The 15,659-nt window shown below is 39.1% G+C and overlaps 1 protein-coding gene across 3 annotated transcripts in view; it reads right to left on the bottom strand.

Moving 5' to 3' along the window:
• The window catches only part of asic1b (acid-sensing (proton-gated) ion channel 1b), a 178,041-nt gene that overhangs the window by 7,609 nt on the left and 154,773 nt on the right, over nt 1-15,659 (bottom strand). For all 3 annotated transcript variants that reach the window (XM_026166912.2, XM_026166910.2, XM_026166911.2), the window contains 4 exons: nt 10,613-10,740; nt 3,130-3,280; nt 2,054-2,110; nt 1,342-1,495 (listed from right to left, as the gene is read on the bottom strand). In XM_026166912.2, the coding sequence (XP_026022697.2) occupies nt 1,342-1,495; nt 2,054-2,110; nt 3,130-3,280; nt 10,613-10,740 (490 nt within the window). The remainder of the gene's footprint in view (nt 1-1,341; nt 1,496-2,053; nt 2,111-3,129; nt 3,281-10,612; nt 10,741-15,659) is intronic.

Here is a 15,659-nt window from a genome sequence, read left to right as displayed (position 1 = left end):
TAGCTAACCGGTCAGCCAATAACAGCAGGCAAATGCAGCAACAGTGTGGGCCACAACCAAAGTATGCAGAGCATCTCTGAATGGAGAACACACCAAACTTTGAGGTGAGCTACAGCAGCAGAGGCCCACAGCGGGTGCCACTGCTGTAAGAACAGGAAACTGAACCTTCAATTGTTTTGAAGTCTCAAATTGTCATAGACAAAGTCATGAACATGTTTCTTTACACAGGATTTGGAAGGATGTTGCTTGAGAATAGCTCACTTAGGATCAGAATGAACAACATGAGAATACGGAGCCTCGTATCAATGGTTCAAGATGCTGGTGATGTAACAGTGTGTGGGGTATTTTCTTGCCACACGGGGCCCATTAGTGCCAAGTGAGCATCATTAGTTGACCGTGTCCAACCCTTTATCAGCACATTGTGTGCATCTTCTGATGGCTGCTTCCAGCAGAATAATGTGCAATGTTAAATTATTCTAAACTGTTTTTTGAACATGACAGTGAGTTCACTGTACTCAAATGGCCTCCACAGTCACCAGATCCCAATCCAATCGAGCACCTGATCTGGTGGAAACAGCCGTCCCCATCAAAGTCATTTCATTGCTACGCTTCTTTCTGGAGGTGTGTGCATTTGGAACTTCAAACTCAGGGCAAATACACTTCTGTGTCAACCAAAAGCCCATACAACACTTTTCAGTGGAAGAGCTCGAGTCAACTGTAAGTTAATGGGAACTTAACATTTGACGTAAACTACCTGAATTATTGAGCATGCCATTGGCACCTGTTTATAATTCATTTAACAGACATGAGTTTTTTGGGGGGCCAAGCTAACGCAGCTGCCACTTACCACCTGCCCCTTCTCTAATTTTTTTCGGGGGTGAGTTGATAACTGCTGCTACAACATTTTTGTAGTGTTTAAGTAGAGAATAGAAAATAAATAACTAGAAATGCAAAGTACTATCTATAACTAAATACATCTCTTATTTGCTGCAAGACATAAAAAAATATTCATGATAATGAGAAAATGACAGGAGCTGATGAATTGTGTCTACAGAATGCACTGCATGATGACAGTTTAACACACTGTGTAATATGATGAGTGATAATGACATTAGAACTGCGCTAAAAATAAAATATAACAATGTTTAGCTTCTAAAATACACTGAAAAGACAAGATGAATGGCACTGATAACTTTAATTCACCGCTTCATTTATGTGAAGCTTCTTAGAGATTGGTTGCATCAAATAACATAAATGTGAAACACTGAATTAAAAGTGAAAATGCTCTGCAAACACAAACCCACCTTTGGTTATATAAAAGATTTAAAAAAATGTACTTACGCTATGTACTGCTCAGTTTTGTTATATTTCTTGGCAAGGTACTTGGCCGATGCTTTGCTGGGTATCTTGACAAAGGACAGCTCTTTACCATAACGTGTTAAGTTGCACGGCGTCTCACACACACAAAAGTCATTGTCTTTCTCGACAAGAAAGTCTGAAAAATGAAGTAGTCAGACAGAGCGAGAGAGAGAGAAGAAAGCCAGAGATAGAGATTTAAAGAGAGAAGACAAGGGGACAGACAGATTTATCGCCATCCCAGGATGACAAACAAAATATGAGTTGAATGAAAAGTGTCATAGGAATGTTGTGAAAAGATGCCGCGAGGAGCAACCCCACAGACCCTTATAAGAAATACAAAAGATATAAGCCACATCAAGACAGAGTCAGAGAGACAGTAACAGCCAGAGGCCAACACGTGAGACACGAGAGATTGCAAGTCAGTAAGAAAACAAGCAACAGACATGAAAGGACTGAAAGGTATCAGTTGATGGAAAGACAGGGGAGTGTGAAAAGGAGAGCCTCAGTGGCAGGCTTGAGGTTTACTCTTTGAGAATGGCTACTATCAGGCTGAAGGAACACTATTATCTGTTATCACCTCGGATCAGGAGTTCTGAACAGTGGGACATGCACACTGAAAAGTGCACATGCACACATACACACACGTGCATACACATACACATCATGCAAGCAGCATGCTGGTTTATCTCCTTACCCAAGGCAGGATCTGCACACTCCTTGTACTGCTCCGGGGTGCAGTATGGGGCATTTCCTAAGGATAGGCAAAAGAACACAATGTTCATAGTCTGACCAAAAATAAGGGGCGAGCAAGGGAAAAGGGGGTTTCGAGGAAGCACAAAAGGCAACGAGTCCAAGACTTATAATTAATGTTGTCTCAGAATAACTGCTGCCCTTATCACACCTGGATTTTTGCCATACATTTTCAGCTCATCTTGTAATTGATTTCATTAACTTTTGCTGACTCTCATCACCACTTTCGGTCACCCCTTTCCCCATCCTTCTCTTTTTGGCAGTTGATCCATCTTTGTCAGTTTGTCAGGACAACACAAGGTAAGAAATGTCATTGCTGTAGAGGACATTATTACCCTGCTACAATTATTCACTGCTTTTTGGTCCAGAGATCGGAAAGATGAATAGCTGAAGAAGATGGGGAGGTTCCCTCTAGACTTCCAGTAATCAACTGAACAATCACTATAAGATAGAGACTAATCCTGATTATCACACAGGCAGATTGGCAGGCTGTCTATATGCAAACACGGGTCTCTCGCTGATTGAAGAGAGGCATTAACAATAATTGGACAGGTAAGTGAGGGTTAACGGAGGCCAAAAGCAAATGTTTCCTCAGTACCAAACTCCTTTTCAATTTGCCATCAGAGATGCCACACAGTGATTAAGTGTAGGCGGTAGACAGCAAATGCCAGCTGTAATCACTGTGCAAACAAAATGAAAACAGTTGAGTTTTCCGATCCACTGGAGTGTGAAAATATCTGATTTTCAGCGTTTGCTGGAAAAAGTGTTTTGCTCCTCAAAAATCATTTTTGTCACTGCAGCATCAAACGAAAGTGTTTCCTGTGAGATTAGAATAACAGACTCTCGAGCACTTCACATCTTTATAAGTAGATATAGATATATTGATATCCAACTCAATTCAATTCAGTTTTATTTATAAAGTGCCAAATTACAACAACAGTTGCCTCACGTCGCTTTATATTGTAAGGTAAAGACCCTACAATAATGCGAAAGCAGTAAGGTGCCCCCTCTGGTTCTTACCGGGCATATGAACCATCCTACAGTTACAGTTATCCACCAAGTATCGTGTTTCACAGTCGATCCTGCAGGCCGTGATGCTGTAACTGCTGAAAAAGTCAGAATCCATCGGTGTGGATTTGCAGTCGCCCCATGGTGGAGGCAGGTATGTCAGCTGAAAGAGAGGCACAAACACGTCACACATGGCGATTGCTATCTGCTGAACATCCCCAGAGACTTATCAATACCTTGACCATATTTGAAGTAAAAAAAATTCACAATGCGAATGTGACCTGTTTTTTATAAAAATAATAAAACTCACAGTTTATGTTCATGGAAGTGGCAACAGAGTAAAAAGTAAACAAAAAGAACAACTACGCAGTCATTTGCAATTTCATCATATGCACGTTATTGCACGCTTATCCTCAATGCAGTTTTTCATGCCATATTTTCTCTCAATATGCTAAACTTGTTACTCTGTCGATATGAAAGGTCTTTACACACTGCATTTGGAACAGAATGTGAATCTTGTTCTTACTCCAGATTCGTGGACATGTGAGTTGTGGTTATTGAGCGTAGGAGCATTAATCCTACGCTTCTCCTATTCCTAGTCTCCCTCTGTGCTTTCATTGTGCTGCCCACTCTTCATGCAGGAACTGAATAGTATCAGCTGTTTAGTAGAGCTGATATGTCGTAAGAGTTTCACTCTAAGCAGCGTTGCTGCAGAACCAAATACCATATGCCCAGTATTTGAATCCACAAATGTTAGCTATGTCGCCTCTCAGCAGTCTGTGCAGTAAAACATGCAATCCGGTGGATTCGTGCAGTGGAGGAACCCAAAGAGAGACGCTGTCACCAGACTTATTAGACTTTGCATTTCTTTGAACATCTGCACAGCAGTGCTGGATATGTAATTCTATAGTATTAGTATACAAGTATTTACATCTTTAAATAATTAAAAACTGCAGAAGCCACTCACAGATCATACTGTTATACAGTGAAGTGAATGTGGTGCATTCATAAACACATCTGTATTTGAAATACTTTTTTGCAGATATGCATATATTTTAATTAAATTTAATTTATCTGAGTAAACACAATAATCAAACTAAAGTAATTTTCTTGTATATAGGTTTTCAGAAAAAGTAAAAAAAAAAAGAGCACATCAGAATTTTATTAAGTCCAATTTGGTGCATTAATATAGATGGATTTATGCAAATAACAGTCACAAACCCAGAGGTATTTAGTTTGCCATAAAATTAACGGTTAATACGGTTAATAAAAGTTGCTTATTAGTTTTTCAGTGCTTCAACCGAATCTTCCAAATACACCATATGTTAGAAACTAATTTCATGCCAGTTTGCATGCATCTGCCAGCTACAGGTCCTGTTGTCTTCTCTACAGGGGGGTTTAAAGTAGTTAAGTGCATACTTATCATGATGTACCAGGGCTTGGGGAACGAGCATGTCGAGGAAGTTGAAAATTTGTCTTTGGCAAAAATGGGCTGCCAGCACAACTACACAACAACATGAGAGCTTACTCATGAAATTGGACATAATTGGAATGGCTGACATCAAAGAGCAAGAGGAGGCAAGAGTAAACTTGAAGGAGAGATGAACTATGACACTCTCCTTATCCCAGTGAACAAAGGAACCACTGTGAGAAAAAGGAACCAAAGGCATATACAGACAGCACAATGATAAAATTTTGCAGATGCCTGCATGCACTGAACAAAAAAATATAAGATATCACCAAACCAAAACCAACCCATCCCCCAAATGTGGCTTTCTGGACAAAATTATGGAGACATGGGGTATTCATATTAATGGGCATCTAAACGCCAAAACTTTATTTGATTTAAATTTGGAAGATCTGTCTTCAAGATCATGTTCTTGTACACCTCTGTACCCATTGTACACATCTTCAGTGCTGAAAGAGTACAGCACAGACTTCACACTGTAGCAGTCCTATCATGTCCTGTAGTAGCTATGCTTCTGCACTGTGCACTTGATCTTCTGTGCACTTGATCTTCTCCAGTGTGTCAAAACAGAAATCCTTCAACTTGATTTTCATTGTCTGCAGGTGGATGAAGACAGAGCAAGGCAAATCTGGTAAACAGGGGCAGGGTAGGTGTTGAACAAAGATGTCGTTGCCGTGGCCACAAGACTCCTGTGTTTTCAGTATGCTCTGAGGTTGTTTCTCATGAATGTCATTCTTACATGCTTACTTCTGTACTTCTACTGTAAATTCTATACAGCAGAAGTAGCAGTATATTTTGACTATCTTACAGCTGGGCACAAATTTTCAGTAGATAATCACATGAATGTTGAAAAAATTCCTGTCACAATCCTTCACACAAACTTTGTCTCAGTTATAAACAGAAGTTGATATTTGCGCTTTTCTTTCATGGTGCAACTGCAGAGTTTATAGTATAAGCAGTTTGACTTTTTTTCCTCTTCTCAGTCCCCTCACCACTCAACCAGCTGCGATAGATAACTTGCTGATAGTTGCAGTTTTCTCTCTAATAATGTAGGGTGCTTGCCTTATGATATAAAGCGCCTTGAGGTGACTGCTCTGGTGAACTGGCGCTATATAAATAAAATGATCTATCTTCTAAAAATATGGGGAACGCATGCACAGATGCTTTAGTCAAAATTGGAGATTAGACAGCTGACTGGAAGTTGATAGATGTTGCCGCTGTCTGTTGCGGTTATGAAACAAACTCAAAAGCAGACTTTCATAAACAGCTGGGAGCAAAACACCAACTCAAGCCGCAGCTAACATTTCGTCAGAACTTACATTACATACATTATTGCCGAGTTTTATAAGCCTGACATATATCAGAGTCTATTTTTACTATGGTATGGGCTTTAACATAAAGTTAAATTTATAACTTTTATAACTATTTTTTTCTAACATTTTAATTTGTAACTGTGTAACTGATTTGTAAAAGTGGGGGAACTAACGACATTGGGACTGGGTCTTTTGCGCTTAGTTACGTTTACGGACCTTTTGTTTGTTTTCACTATCCACTTCGCTCAATTTCTTATGTTCTTAAATGAACCGTGTAATTAAGGAGACTGGTGATGAAAGGTTGAAAACGCCTGATGCTGAGCTGCTGCCTTATTTGCAGAGACAGCCTATATGTTTGTATGCAAGGTGGTAGGCAAGAGAGACAGAGACTGAAAGCAGGTGTCTCATACAAAAACCTTCATCTTTCTATGACACTAAAGTTTCAGGCATTCTTCAAAAAAAAGAAAACAATCATACCTTGTAGTGAGTTGAGCGACTCATAGAGATAAAGGGAAGAGGTGGATAGTGAAAGTCTTATGTGTGCCTATATCAATAGAGCACGCATTCAGGCTTGTGCTGAATTGATACGCCAATCTTGTTGGACTTAGAAAGAGCTTTGCCACGGCTTATGTGGGAAAGTGACCAAGGTGTGCATTCTAAAATGAAGCTGACAATTTCAGATGTCTTCAGATTGCTGAAAAGGAGTGAATGTCTGAAAGGGCTATAGAAAGTAGAAGACAACTGAAAAATGATCAGCAGAGCGTGTCGGTCAACATATTCAGGAGACTAATAAATAGACTAAAAAAGATCTAATCATGGTCTCTGCTCCCCAGGAGTAACGGAAATAATTCAGTTACAAAAAATAACTGAGATAATAATTGAAATGTTAAATGAAAAATTACTTAAAACCAAGCATAAATGAATCCTGTGCACATTTGAGTTAGCTTTAGACTACTGTTTATGTAGACAAAATAAACTAAATTCCCTCCGGAGGAATGCATTTTGTAATTTGCATGTTATATCACAACATTTGCCGTACTCATTTACATTTCATCTGCCTTAACTAACAGAAGAGAAAAATGTGATGCGTTAAATGAGGTAGGAAACTAGGAAAAAGAAGGCAGTATGTGTTTCTGTCTCATCAGTTCAATCAGTGCATCACTGAGTGCTCACATGGCAATAAATTAAAGGCCACTGTTGTGATTTAGGGACCAGCAGCTAACAATCTGTAGTGGGGGGGCACGAGGCAGCCACGGGTATCACAAACTGGAGTTGGTTACTAATAACACCAGGAGATGTTCAGCATGCACATACAATAGTCATAAGTAGTCACATACAGTGCAGTGCACTCAAGTAAAACAGACAGCGCGAACAAAAACCTAACCTAATCAGGAGAATATAATCATTCTTCTGATTATTTTAACATCAAGGGTACTTCGCAAAGTCAAGCTAAACTTAAAAACCATCAGAGCATAATAAAATGTGATAATCGATAATGGGCGTATCTGCATTTATTCACAGTCACGTGGATTACATCCCTTAAAGGAGTTCTTTAACTTGAAAATGGGTCTTTTATGTACATTGGTCTGCTATTTTGATTTCCCTGCATTTTCAAAAGCTCTTTTCAGACTTCTCAAACCACTCTGTGGCAACATTATTTCCCTTTGGTTAAACTCAGCAAAAGCTGCTGTAAGTGTGGACAAAAGTAAATCTGGCGTAAAAGATTTCAGGATATTTTCGTGTGCTGAGCAAACCTCGAAGTGGAAAACAAATCACGAGAGAAAGAGGTACAAAGCAGGGGTGACTGTGGACAGAAAAGGAGGCGCATGGAGAAATGCTGGGAGAATTATTTTGTATTTTTTTTACTTTGCATGTAAAGTAGAAGGATATTGCAGATTATTCTGTTGCCAGATCACGGTGAGTGACAGCTTGGCTGGCTGAAAAGTCCCCAACAGCTTTACACTACAGGACTGCTGAAACAGGAAGATGAATGAATGGGAGCAAACTGCATTAGATTAATGAAGACTGAGCCTGCCAGACAATGGGATAAATAAATAGAGACTGAAAGAGGGGAGAAAGGGGGAATGGAGAGATTGTAGAATCATATTAAAGAGAGGAGAATTGTATTAAAGGAATTGTAATGACTGTTGGCGAGGAAAAAAGTAATGGAGCTAGTGGGGAAATAGAGAAAAACAAAGAAGGACACTCTCCTGCAGACGCGACGTTCACAGCATGCAAAATCCTGCTGCAGCCTGCCGACACTGGGACGCACTTAGTAGTAGTGTGGATGTGGAAGGACCGAGATCAAATCCGCTTCTTTCTCTCTCCATTTATTTTGCATGGTTCTGAACCATATTAGGGCCCAGACTATGTGATTTGTCTGACTGCATGCTTGCCATTGCACCCACAGAATTATTCACAGTTCAGAGGAATAACCTACATACACTTCATTTCACTCAACAAAACCGACTTTGACAAGCTGGGGGAAGTTTGTGTTCCTTAATATGTGTTAAGGCCCCGTGTGGGTAACTATTAGGACTGCGTGGAAAATCCAAGCCTTCCAAGAAGTGCACAGACTTGAACAGCCTGCTCAGGGCAGATCTTTCTGGCTAACAAATCAGCATTTCAAACTCCACCATATTAATGATGGAAAAATAAAAAGTAAGCATTCTTTGCTGATGAGTTTGTGGGAAACTTTGATCTGAAACATTCCCAGAAATGTTTTTTAATGTTCTTAAAAAACATTTAAAAAAGAGAATAGCAGTTTTCCTCCAGCACAGCATAGTGCTGACAGTGCATTGCTTACCTTGTGGGTCTTGTCATTTCAAATCCCTGTGGTCTGACAAAAACCTTGAGCAATACCAGAGCCATTTCCACTTCCCTGGATGCCTCAGTCACTGAGCCATGTGTGCAGTCTAACTTGGTGTCTGTTTTAATTTCTGTTCTTCCCAACAATCTAAATACTAGCAAGTTTTCAGTTCACAGAGTCTGAAATTCATTCATTTTAACCTCCCTCATTTGAAATTTAAGGTGTGAGTACAAGCTATTCAGTTCGTACTCACACCTTAAATTTCAAATGACTGACTGTCAGCAGGAAGTTCAGCAAAGCTATCAGTCTCACGAGTGACGAGGCAGACAAGGGCAGAGCCATCAGCAGTGCCTGAGAGGCTGCTGAAAGATCCTCCTGATGGTTTTGAATCAAAGAGAGTGAGCAGTAAAGTGCGAGTGCTACTGGGATGTGGGCCAGGGCTTGATCAACCCTAAAGGAGTAACCAGGGCAATGCAGGGATGTCTGATGTGGAAAGACATTAAACATCTTCAGTGACTAAAGACACAGTACTGATGATGTGGGCCAGCATGCAAAATCCCATTACACTAGATAAGTTGATTTCATGCTGACTAAGACACTTACACCACCTCCTCTTTGGAGGCACCATAAGCCCAAGCAATTGTATAAATACTGATTACCCCAATTTTACACATCTAAAGCCCTTTTTTCAGTGATATGCAAGACTTGCAGCTCCCATCAGTCTGCTGAAGTGACATGGGTTAGTTTTAATGTTGGTGCTCTAATAGCTGCATTTGCAGAAACCCAAGCCAGTGACGAGAGAGTCACACATTACGAGTGTGGTATTTTTGATAACTGCAAAAGATTTCTTGCACCTGTGTCAGTGAGCATTGACTCTAGTGATGAGTAACTACACTTTGGAACATTTACTTCCCTCTTCCACTGCCACTAGGAGCAGGGTCTCTCTCCCTGTCACACTCTGTGTCTGTATGTTTGTGCCGCTGAGACAGCATCTCTTGCTTAAAGGCTGCAAGAGAGATCTGTCATCTGATGTAGAACTACTGAAGACACATTAAAAAGATTGTAAAAATATTGTAAAGCTTATTAGAAAGCTAAAATGCAGAAAGAGTCATTAAGATAAATTATTATTACGCACATGCTATTTCTATTTAGGGCATTTGTCAGTGAGCAGAGCAACTCAAGAAGACACTGGAAAGACCTATGCAGACATAATATACTACTGTAATTTTATGCAGTTGAAATATAAGCCATGCTGAAAATGATATGAAAATGTCACAAAGTCCTAATAATAAGGGCACAGCAACCTTTATTGAATTGAAATTTTATTTTCGTTTTAACTTAGTCATAAAAGCTCAAAAGTCAAGATCCTGTCAGATGAATGGAACGGAGTGTATGTGTGAAAGGGCATTGTTTTCTGGAAAACGTGTGAAAACATAAATTTGCTTACGTTATGTCAGGACTGAAAAGTGAAGTTTGACAATAAAATATGTCTGAGGCTGTTAGAAATAGGTGACCTCAGTCCTCTGCTACTCATTTCCGCCTCAAGGCCACATTCTGGTAGAAAGCACCTGAATCTCATCATGAGAGCTTCAAGCTGCATTGTGGGTAATAAAGGCACCATGTTTCATGCTATATGAATGAAGTTCTAAATCATAGAAGTACTCTTTGCAGGGAGACTAGCAGCCTTTCCTGTAGGAGTAATTACTACTCTAAATTATTCAGGGATTTGAAAAGCAGAGTAATGTTTTCATCATTTTGAAAGTGCAACAGATTATTTTTCGCAGATAATGCCTCTTTATAACTGCAACAAATTATCCTCCAACATCTTGTTGACAAAACACGCTGCGATACAGTGTGTTATTGTAGTTTCAGCGTTCCACTTGTGCCATCTTTCCAAGGACGTACCCGTTGTTCCTGACAGGAGACAAACGTCTGAAACCCCGGCGCCACTCCGAAGCCCAGCTGGTCTATGAACGGCGGCTCATCTTGGGTGTGGATCTGAACTTTGATCCCTGCTTCAAACGATGTCTCATCTGTTGATAACAGAGATTACGACATTTACAATGAGGATGATGATTTGTATGCACAGACTGGCCTGCATGATCAAACCAGCAGCAATTGTTACTAATCAGATGGAGACAAAGCTCAGCTAACGAGTAAAAAAAAAAAAGATGCTGAAAGTTAAAACAAAATGAGAAACGTAAAATTGTAGTCTCAGCTGAGCAGGAAAGAACTATCCCAGTGGAGTTATTAATTCGTAATTGCCATGATTTTCCATGGATGACAAATGCATTGTGGACTTTTAGGAGTTAATAATTGGAATGAGAAGTGACAGGATAAAGAAGGTGGACTTCCCAAATAGACCAGCTGATAACAATACACGCCCCGCAGGAGTCTTATGCACTACAAGGGCATACGAGAGTGAATGCATAAAATTAATAAATAATTGATGATGAGGATAAAACGAAAATCAATATAGCTGACAGCTTGTCTTGCTATAGCACTCTGCTGTATAGATTTTAAATGAACCAGATGGGCCTCTTTGATACTGAGATCAGGGAAACCTCACAGCGAGGTGGTGATTCAAACCTATACTTGTGCAAACATACTTTTGCAGAACCCTGGACCTGCTTATCGTGGCGATGGCAGGTTGGATTCAAGAGGTTTAGCTTCTTTGAGCGCCGGCTCGGGGATAAAGTAGGATGTCTGTTTCCTGCCGCCTTTTCTTTCCAGTTGTCACTTGCTATAATCGTCTAAGTGCTAGGCTTTCTCACTATTTTCAATTAAAGTGCTCTGAAATGTGGCTTGAATTGGCAAGAGAGCTTCGAAAAAGAGACACAGACTTTAACGGTTACACATTTCTTTTCTGATACACAAAGCCATTTTCTGCTGCTGCTGCAGCCTAGACGAATGCTTGAGGCTTAAAGCAGCATATATGTATATGTCATACCCAAGCTCCTGTTTGCATGAGTGCAAACAGGAGGACTTTAAGTAGTGGACATCTGTCTTCAGTACACAACTGAAGTAATAACAATTGGGTGAAAGTATGGAACAAAATGCGAGTATTATACGTTGCTTCATTATTGTTTCACTGCCTGTGCTTTCTTCTGAAATAATGCCAGGTATGTGATAATATGTCTCAGCACAGAAATCAATAACCAGGAGAGGCTCACAATAACCTTGTCAGTTTTTAGTATAAAAAATATATGTGTGTTTTCACAGCTGCCACCAGACACATTTTCAAATTACTTCAATTTATTTAACTTTTTCCTTATTAAAGCATATTGTTGCTCCCATTTCCTCCCACAGTCTGAAGATATGCAGATATAGTGAAGGTTAAGCTCCTAATTACCTCCATCAAAGATTTGTTTGACTGCTTCTTTATTTTTCTGTTTTTTAGTAGAATTACTTGAAAAATTATGGATGGACGTGCATGATGGATTTACTAGAAGTGGGACTTGGCCCAACTTAGGCGTGATCAACTTTAAGGGCTGATATTAATCCAGTTCTTGGTTAAATTATTTTTTTTTAGAAGGATTCTTTACCATTGCCAAATCTGATATTCTGCATCATATCTTCACAATTACATATCAAATTTCAATGGATCTGGGTCCAGAAATTTAATTTATGTATAACGTAGAGGCAATTTCAGCCCTGTTTGAGCTTTGCAGTCTGACTGCTCTTGTTTACCTAGAGGTGTTAATATGAGTGTTCATATAAATTATACAGACACGTTCATACACGTATATTATCTGTAGATTGATATTGTATCCTGGGAGTAACCTTTCTCTAATTTATGAATTCTAGCATATGCTTCACCCCCTGACACCCTGAAAATGACAACTAAAGCGGTCCACAAAAACTGCTGGACACTTAAAAATATCACAATTTCACTGCAACAATAATTTTTAAATGTCAGTGGAAACTGTGTTTTCTATTCCCATTTCTCAAGCAAATTAAAATCAAGAGAAAAGAGAATTGCTTTGCTAAGATTTCAGTTTCAGTGGTTTTGTATTTAGTTTGTCACCCTTGTCTGGACATAAATGCTAGTCACCAATTAACTGTAGTAACAAAATTCTCTCCATTTTTCAGCCAGAAAAGCTTTCAAGGCTGACATTTTTCTCCATGACATCCCATAGGTGCTCTATGGGATTTAGGTCAGAGCTCTGGAGGGCTTTTCTCCTCTGATTTTCCCCTAGGTAAAATTATTCCATTGGGTAGCTGGTCATGCTGAAAGATCCACTCCAGTCCTTTTTTAACAAAGAAAAAAAGAAAAAAAGAAGAAAAAAGTCAAAACAAACAAAAAAGAAAAAACAAAATGATTTTTAAGAAGGTTTCTTACGTTTGCATCCGTGTTCCCCTGTACGCCTGATACACCCTGATTTTATCAAAGCAAGTTCAACTACACCTGTAAAATAATACACTTACATCCACTTTATCTTTTGCGCATTTTCTTAAACTAGTTTAATCCTACCTGTCTTATTGTTCAGTCACTCGCCCGCTTTACTTTTACTCACTAATCCTACGGCCTGTGAACTCAGGTGTATCTGATGATTCTTTTTGATCTCTAAAGCTGCTGTTTCTTTGTTACATGGTTCGATCAGCTGCTACACATTCTCTCCTTCTGGTACATTCCCTTTAAAAACATTTTTTTGACAATATACCAACTGTGAAGATTGAGTTTGTGCTGCTCTGCTGGCGTTCTTTGTGCAGACGACACTTGACCTGTTCTCTCTCCTTCTCCCGTTTCTCTCTCGTCTTTGCAGTGGACATGGGCCGCTAAGTTCAATAAATCAGAATTAGCTATTTCCACATTACTTAGGAGGCATGCTCATGGATTCGGATCTGATTTATTTATTTTAGTAAAGAACACTGGCTTTAAAGTTGTGGTAAACTGTTTGGTTCAAACACCAGTGTGTCTAACATTTTATGGAATAATCATATGAAAGACATGGAGGGTGTTGTAGCTTTAATATCCATAAACCTTTTGATGCCACTCCACACATAAATGACTGTTATCCATAATTCCCATGATTCTGGGAGGTTTTTCACTGGTAGTTAGACACTAGCTTTTATATTTATATATTTTTTATACAGTTTGCTCCATAATGTGTGGGACAAACATGGTTTTGCTTCTCACCACCGCAATAGATTGTAAATCAAACAATCAATATGTGATCGAAGTGCAGACTTTCAGGTTTTTTCAGGTGATTTTACAAAATATTTGGCTACAAATATATAGTAATTACAACCATTTCTATACACAGGTCCCCATTTTCAGAGGTTCAAATTTAATTGGCCAATTGACAAGGGAGCATCCAGGTGACGCCTTCTCCCATGCTATTATATGACAAATAAAGCAGACATAATATTTGACGTTCATTTAAAAGTGTTTAATTGTATGTTATAGCTTTTCACTGTAATTTTACTGTGATTTTAAAATATGAGGCCCAAAGAGGACATCATTAGACCAAAAAATGCAAATAAACCTAACAGTGAGAGACAACAAAAACTTTAACAGTGGCCAAATCCACAATCTGGTGCACTGTTAAATAGAATAAATGCTCTGACCAGCTCAACACCAAAAGGCCCGAAAGACCACAGAAGACAGCTAAAGTGCACAAATTATTTCCACTTTTAAGAAAAACAACTTCACGACATCTAATCAAGTCAAGAACACTTTTGCGTCAGCAGGTGTATCACTTCATGACGCCTTCATGAATAGAAATACAATATAAAAATGTGCAAACCACTGATTACACTCAAGATCAAGATTAGACTGCCAAAAAAAGACATAAAGGAGCTTCGACAGCTCTGTAGAAGTGATGTCGAAGCTTCTACAGAAACTGTAGAAACTACAGTTAACTTGTACCAGAACCAGAAACAACTCATGATCCAAAGCATACCGCATCATCTAACGTGTTGGTATAACTTCCAGTGGAACCAGGCCACTAGTGTTTATTGACAATGTGACTTTTGATTGTAATAGCAGCACGAATTCTAAAGTGTACAGGGCTATACTTTCTGTTGAGGTTCAGCCAAATGCTGCAAAACTGATCAGACGGTGGTTCATGGTGCAAATGGATGACCCCAAGCAACCCAAGAGTTTCTTATAGTAAAGAAATGAGATACTGTTCAACGGTAAAGTCAGCCACCTGATCTCAACACAACAGAGCGTGCTTTTCCATTATTAAATACAAAACTGAATGAAGAAACAACAAGCACAAACAAGCAGCAACTGAATGTTGTTTGCAGCAAAGGTCTGGTGGAGCAACTCAAGGGAGGAAACACAACATTTGGAGATGTCCATGAGTTCTACACTTAGGGCTGCAAACTTTCATCCAAATATTAACAAAGACTCTTTATATTTAAAATTGTAATGCGCTAATTTTGAACTGCTGAAGTATTAACATTAGGCATTGTGTATAAAAATCATTCTTGAACGGTTCATGCAAAATTTCTTTTCTCAAATAAAAGCATATAAAGTCAGCTGTGACGTTGTAACAAGGCAAAACCAGATACATTTCTTTGTCCCAAAAATTAACATCTTGATGTATTTGTTAATATTCATAATTTAGCTGTGTGAAAAAATCATGTGAATACTAATCATTATGCACAAACCCTTTGTTCATTCCATTGGTATAAAGTTGTAATTGTGAATAATCACCCATGCATTTCTCACAATAAATGTAATAGAGCTGTTGGTTCAATCTCTCATTCTTTTGTTTTAAGAAGTCTTGGGAAAGTTAATCCCACAGATCTTTCTTGCAGCAGAGAGCTCGACCTGTAGAAAACGCACAGTGGTATTATTGTTGACTGTATTCCACTTAGTTAGGGCCTGCTTTTGTGCATGCTACTATTCAGTTACTATTCAGTGCTTACTGGAGCACTTAATGAAATTGAGCCATCATATTTATGTTTCCTGTACTCTCCCTAGTCAAAATATCTGCCA

The sequence above is a fragment of the Astatotilapia calliptera genome, chromosome 5, assembly GCF_964374335.1.
Source record: "Astatotilapia calliptera chromosome 5, fAstCal68.1, whole genome shotgun sequence".
NCBI lineage: Eukaryota > Metazoa > Chordata > Actinopteri > Cichliformes > Cichlidae > Astatotilapia > Astatotilapia calliptera.
Note: the sequence above shows the minus strand (reverse complement) of the source record. Positions and strands in the feature narration are given on the sequence as shown.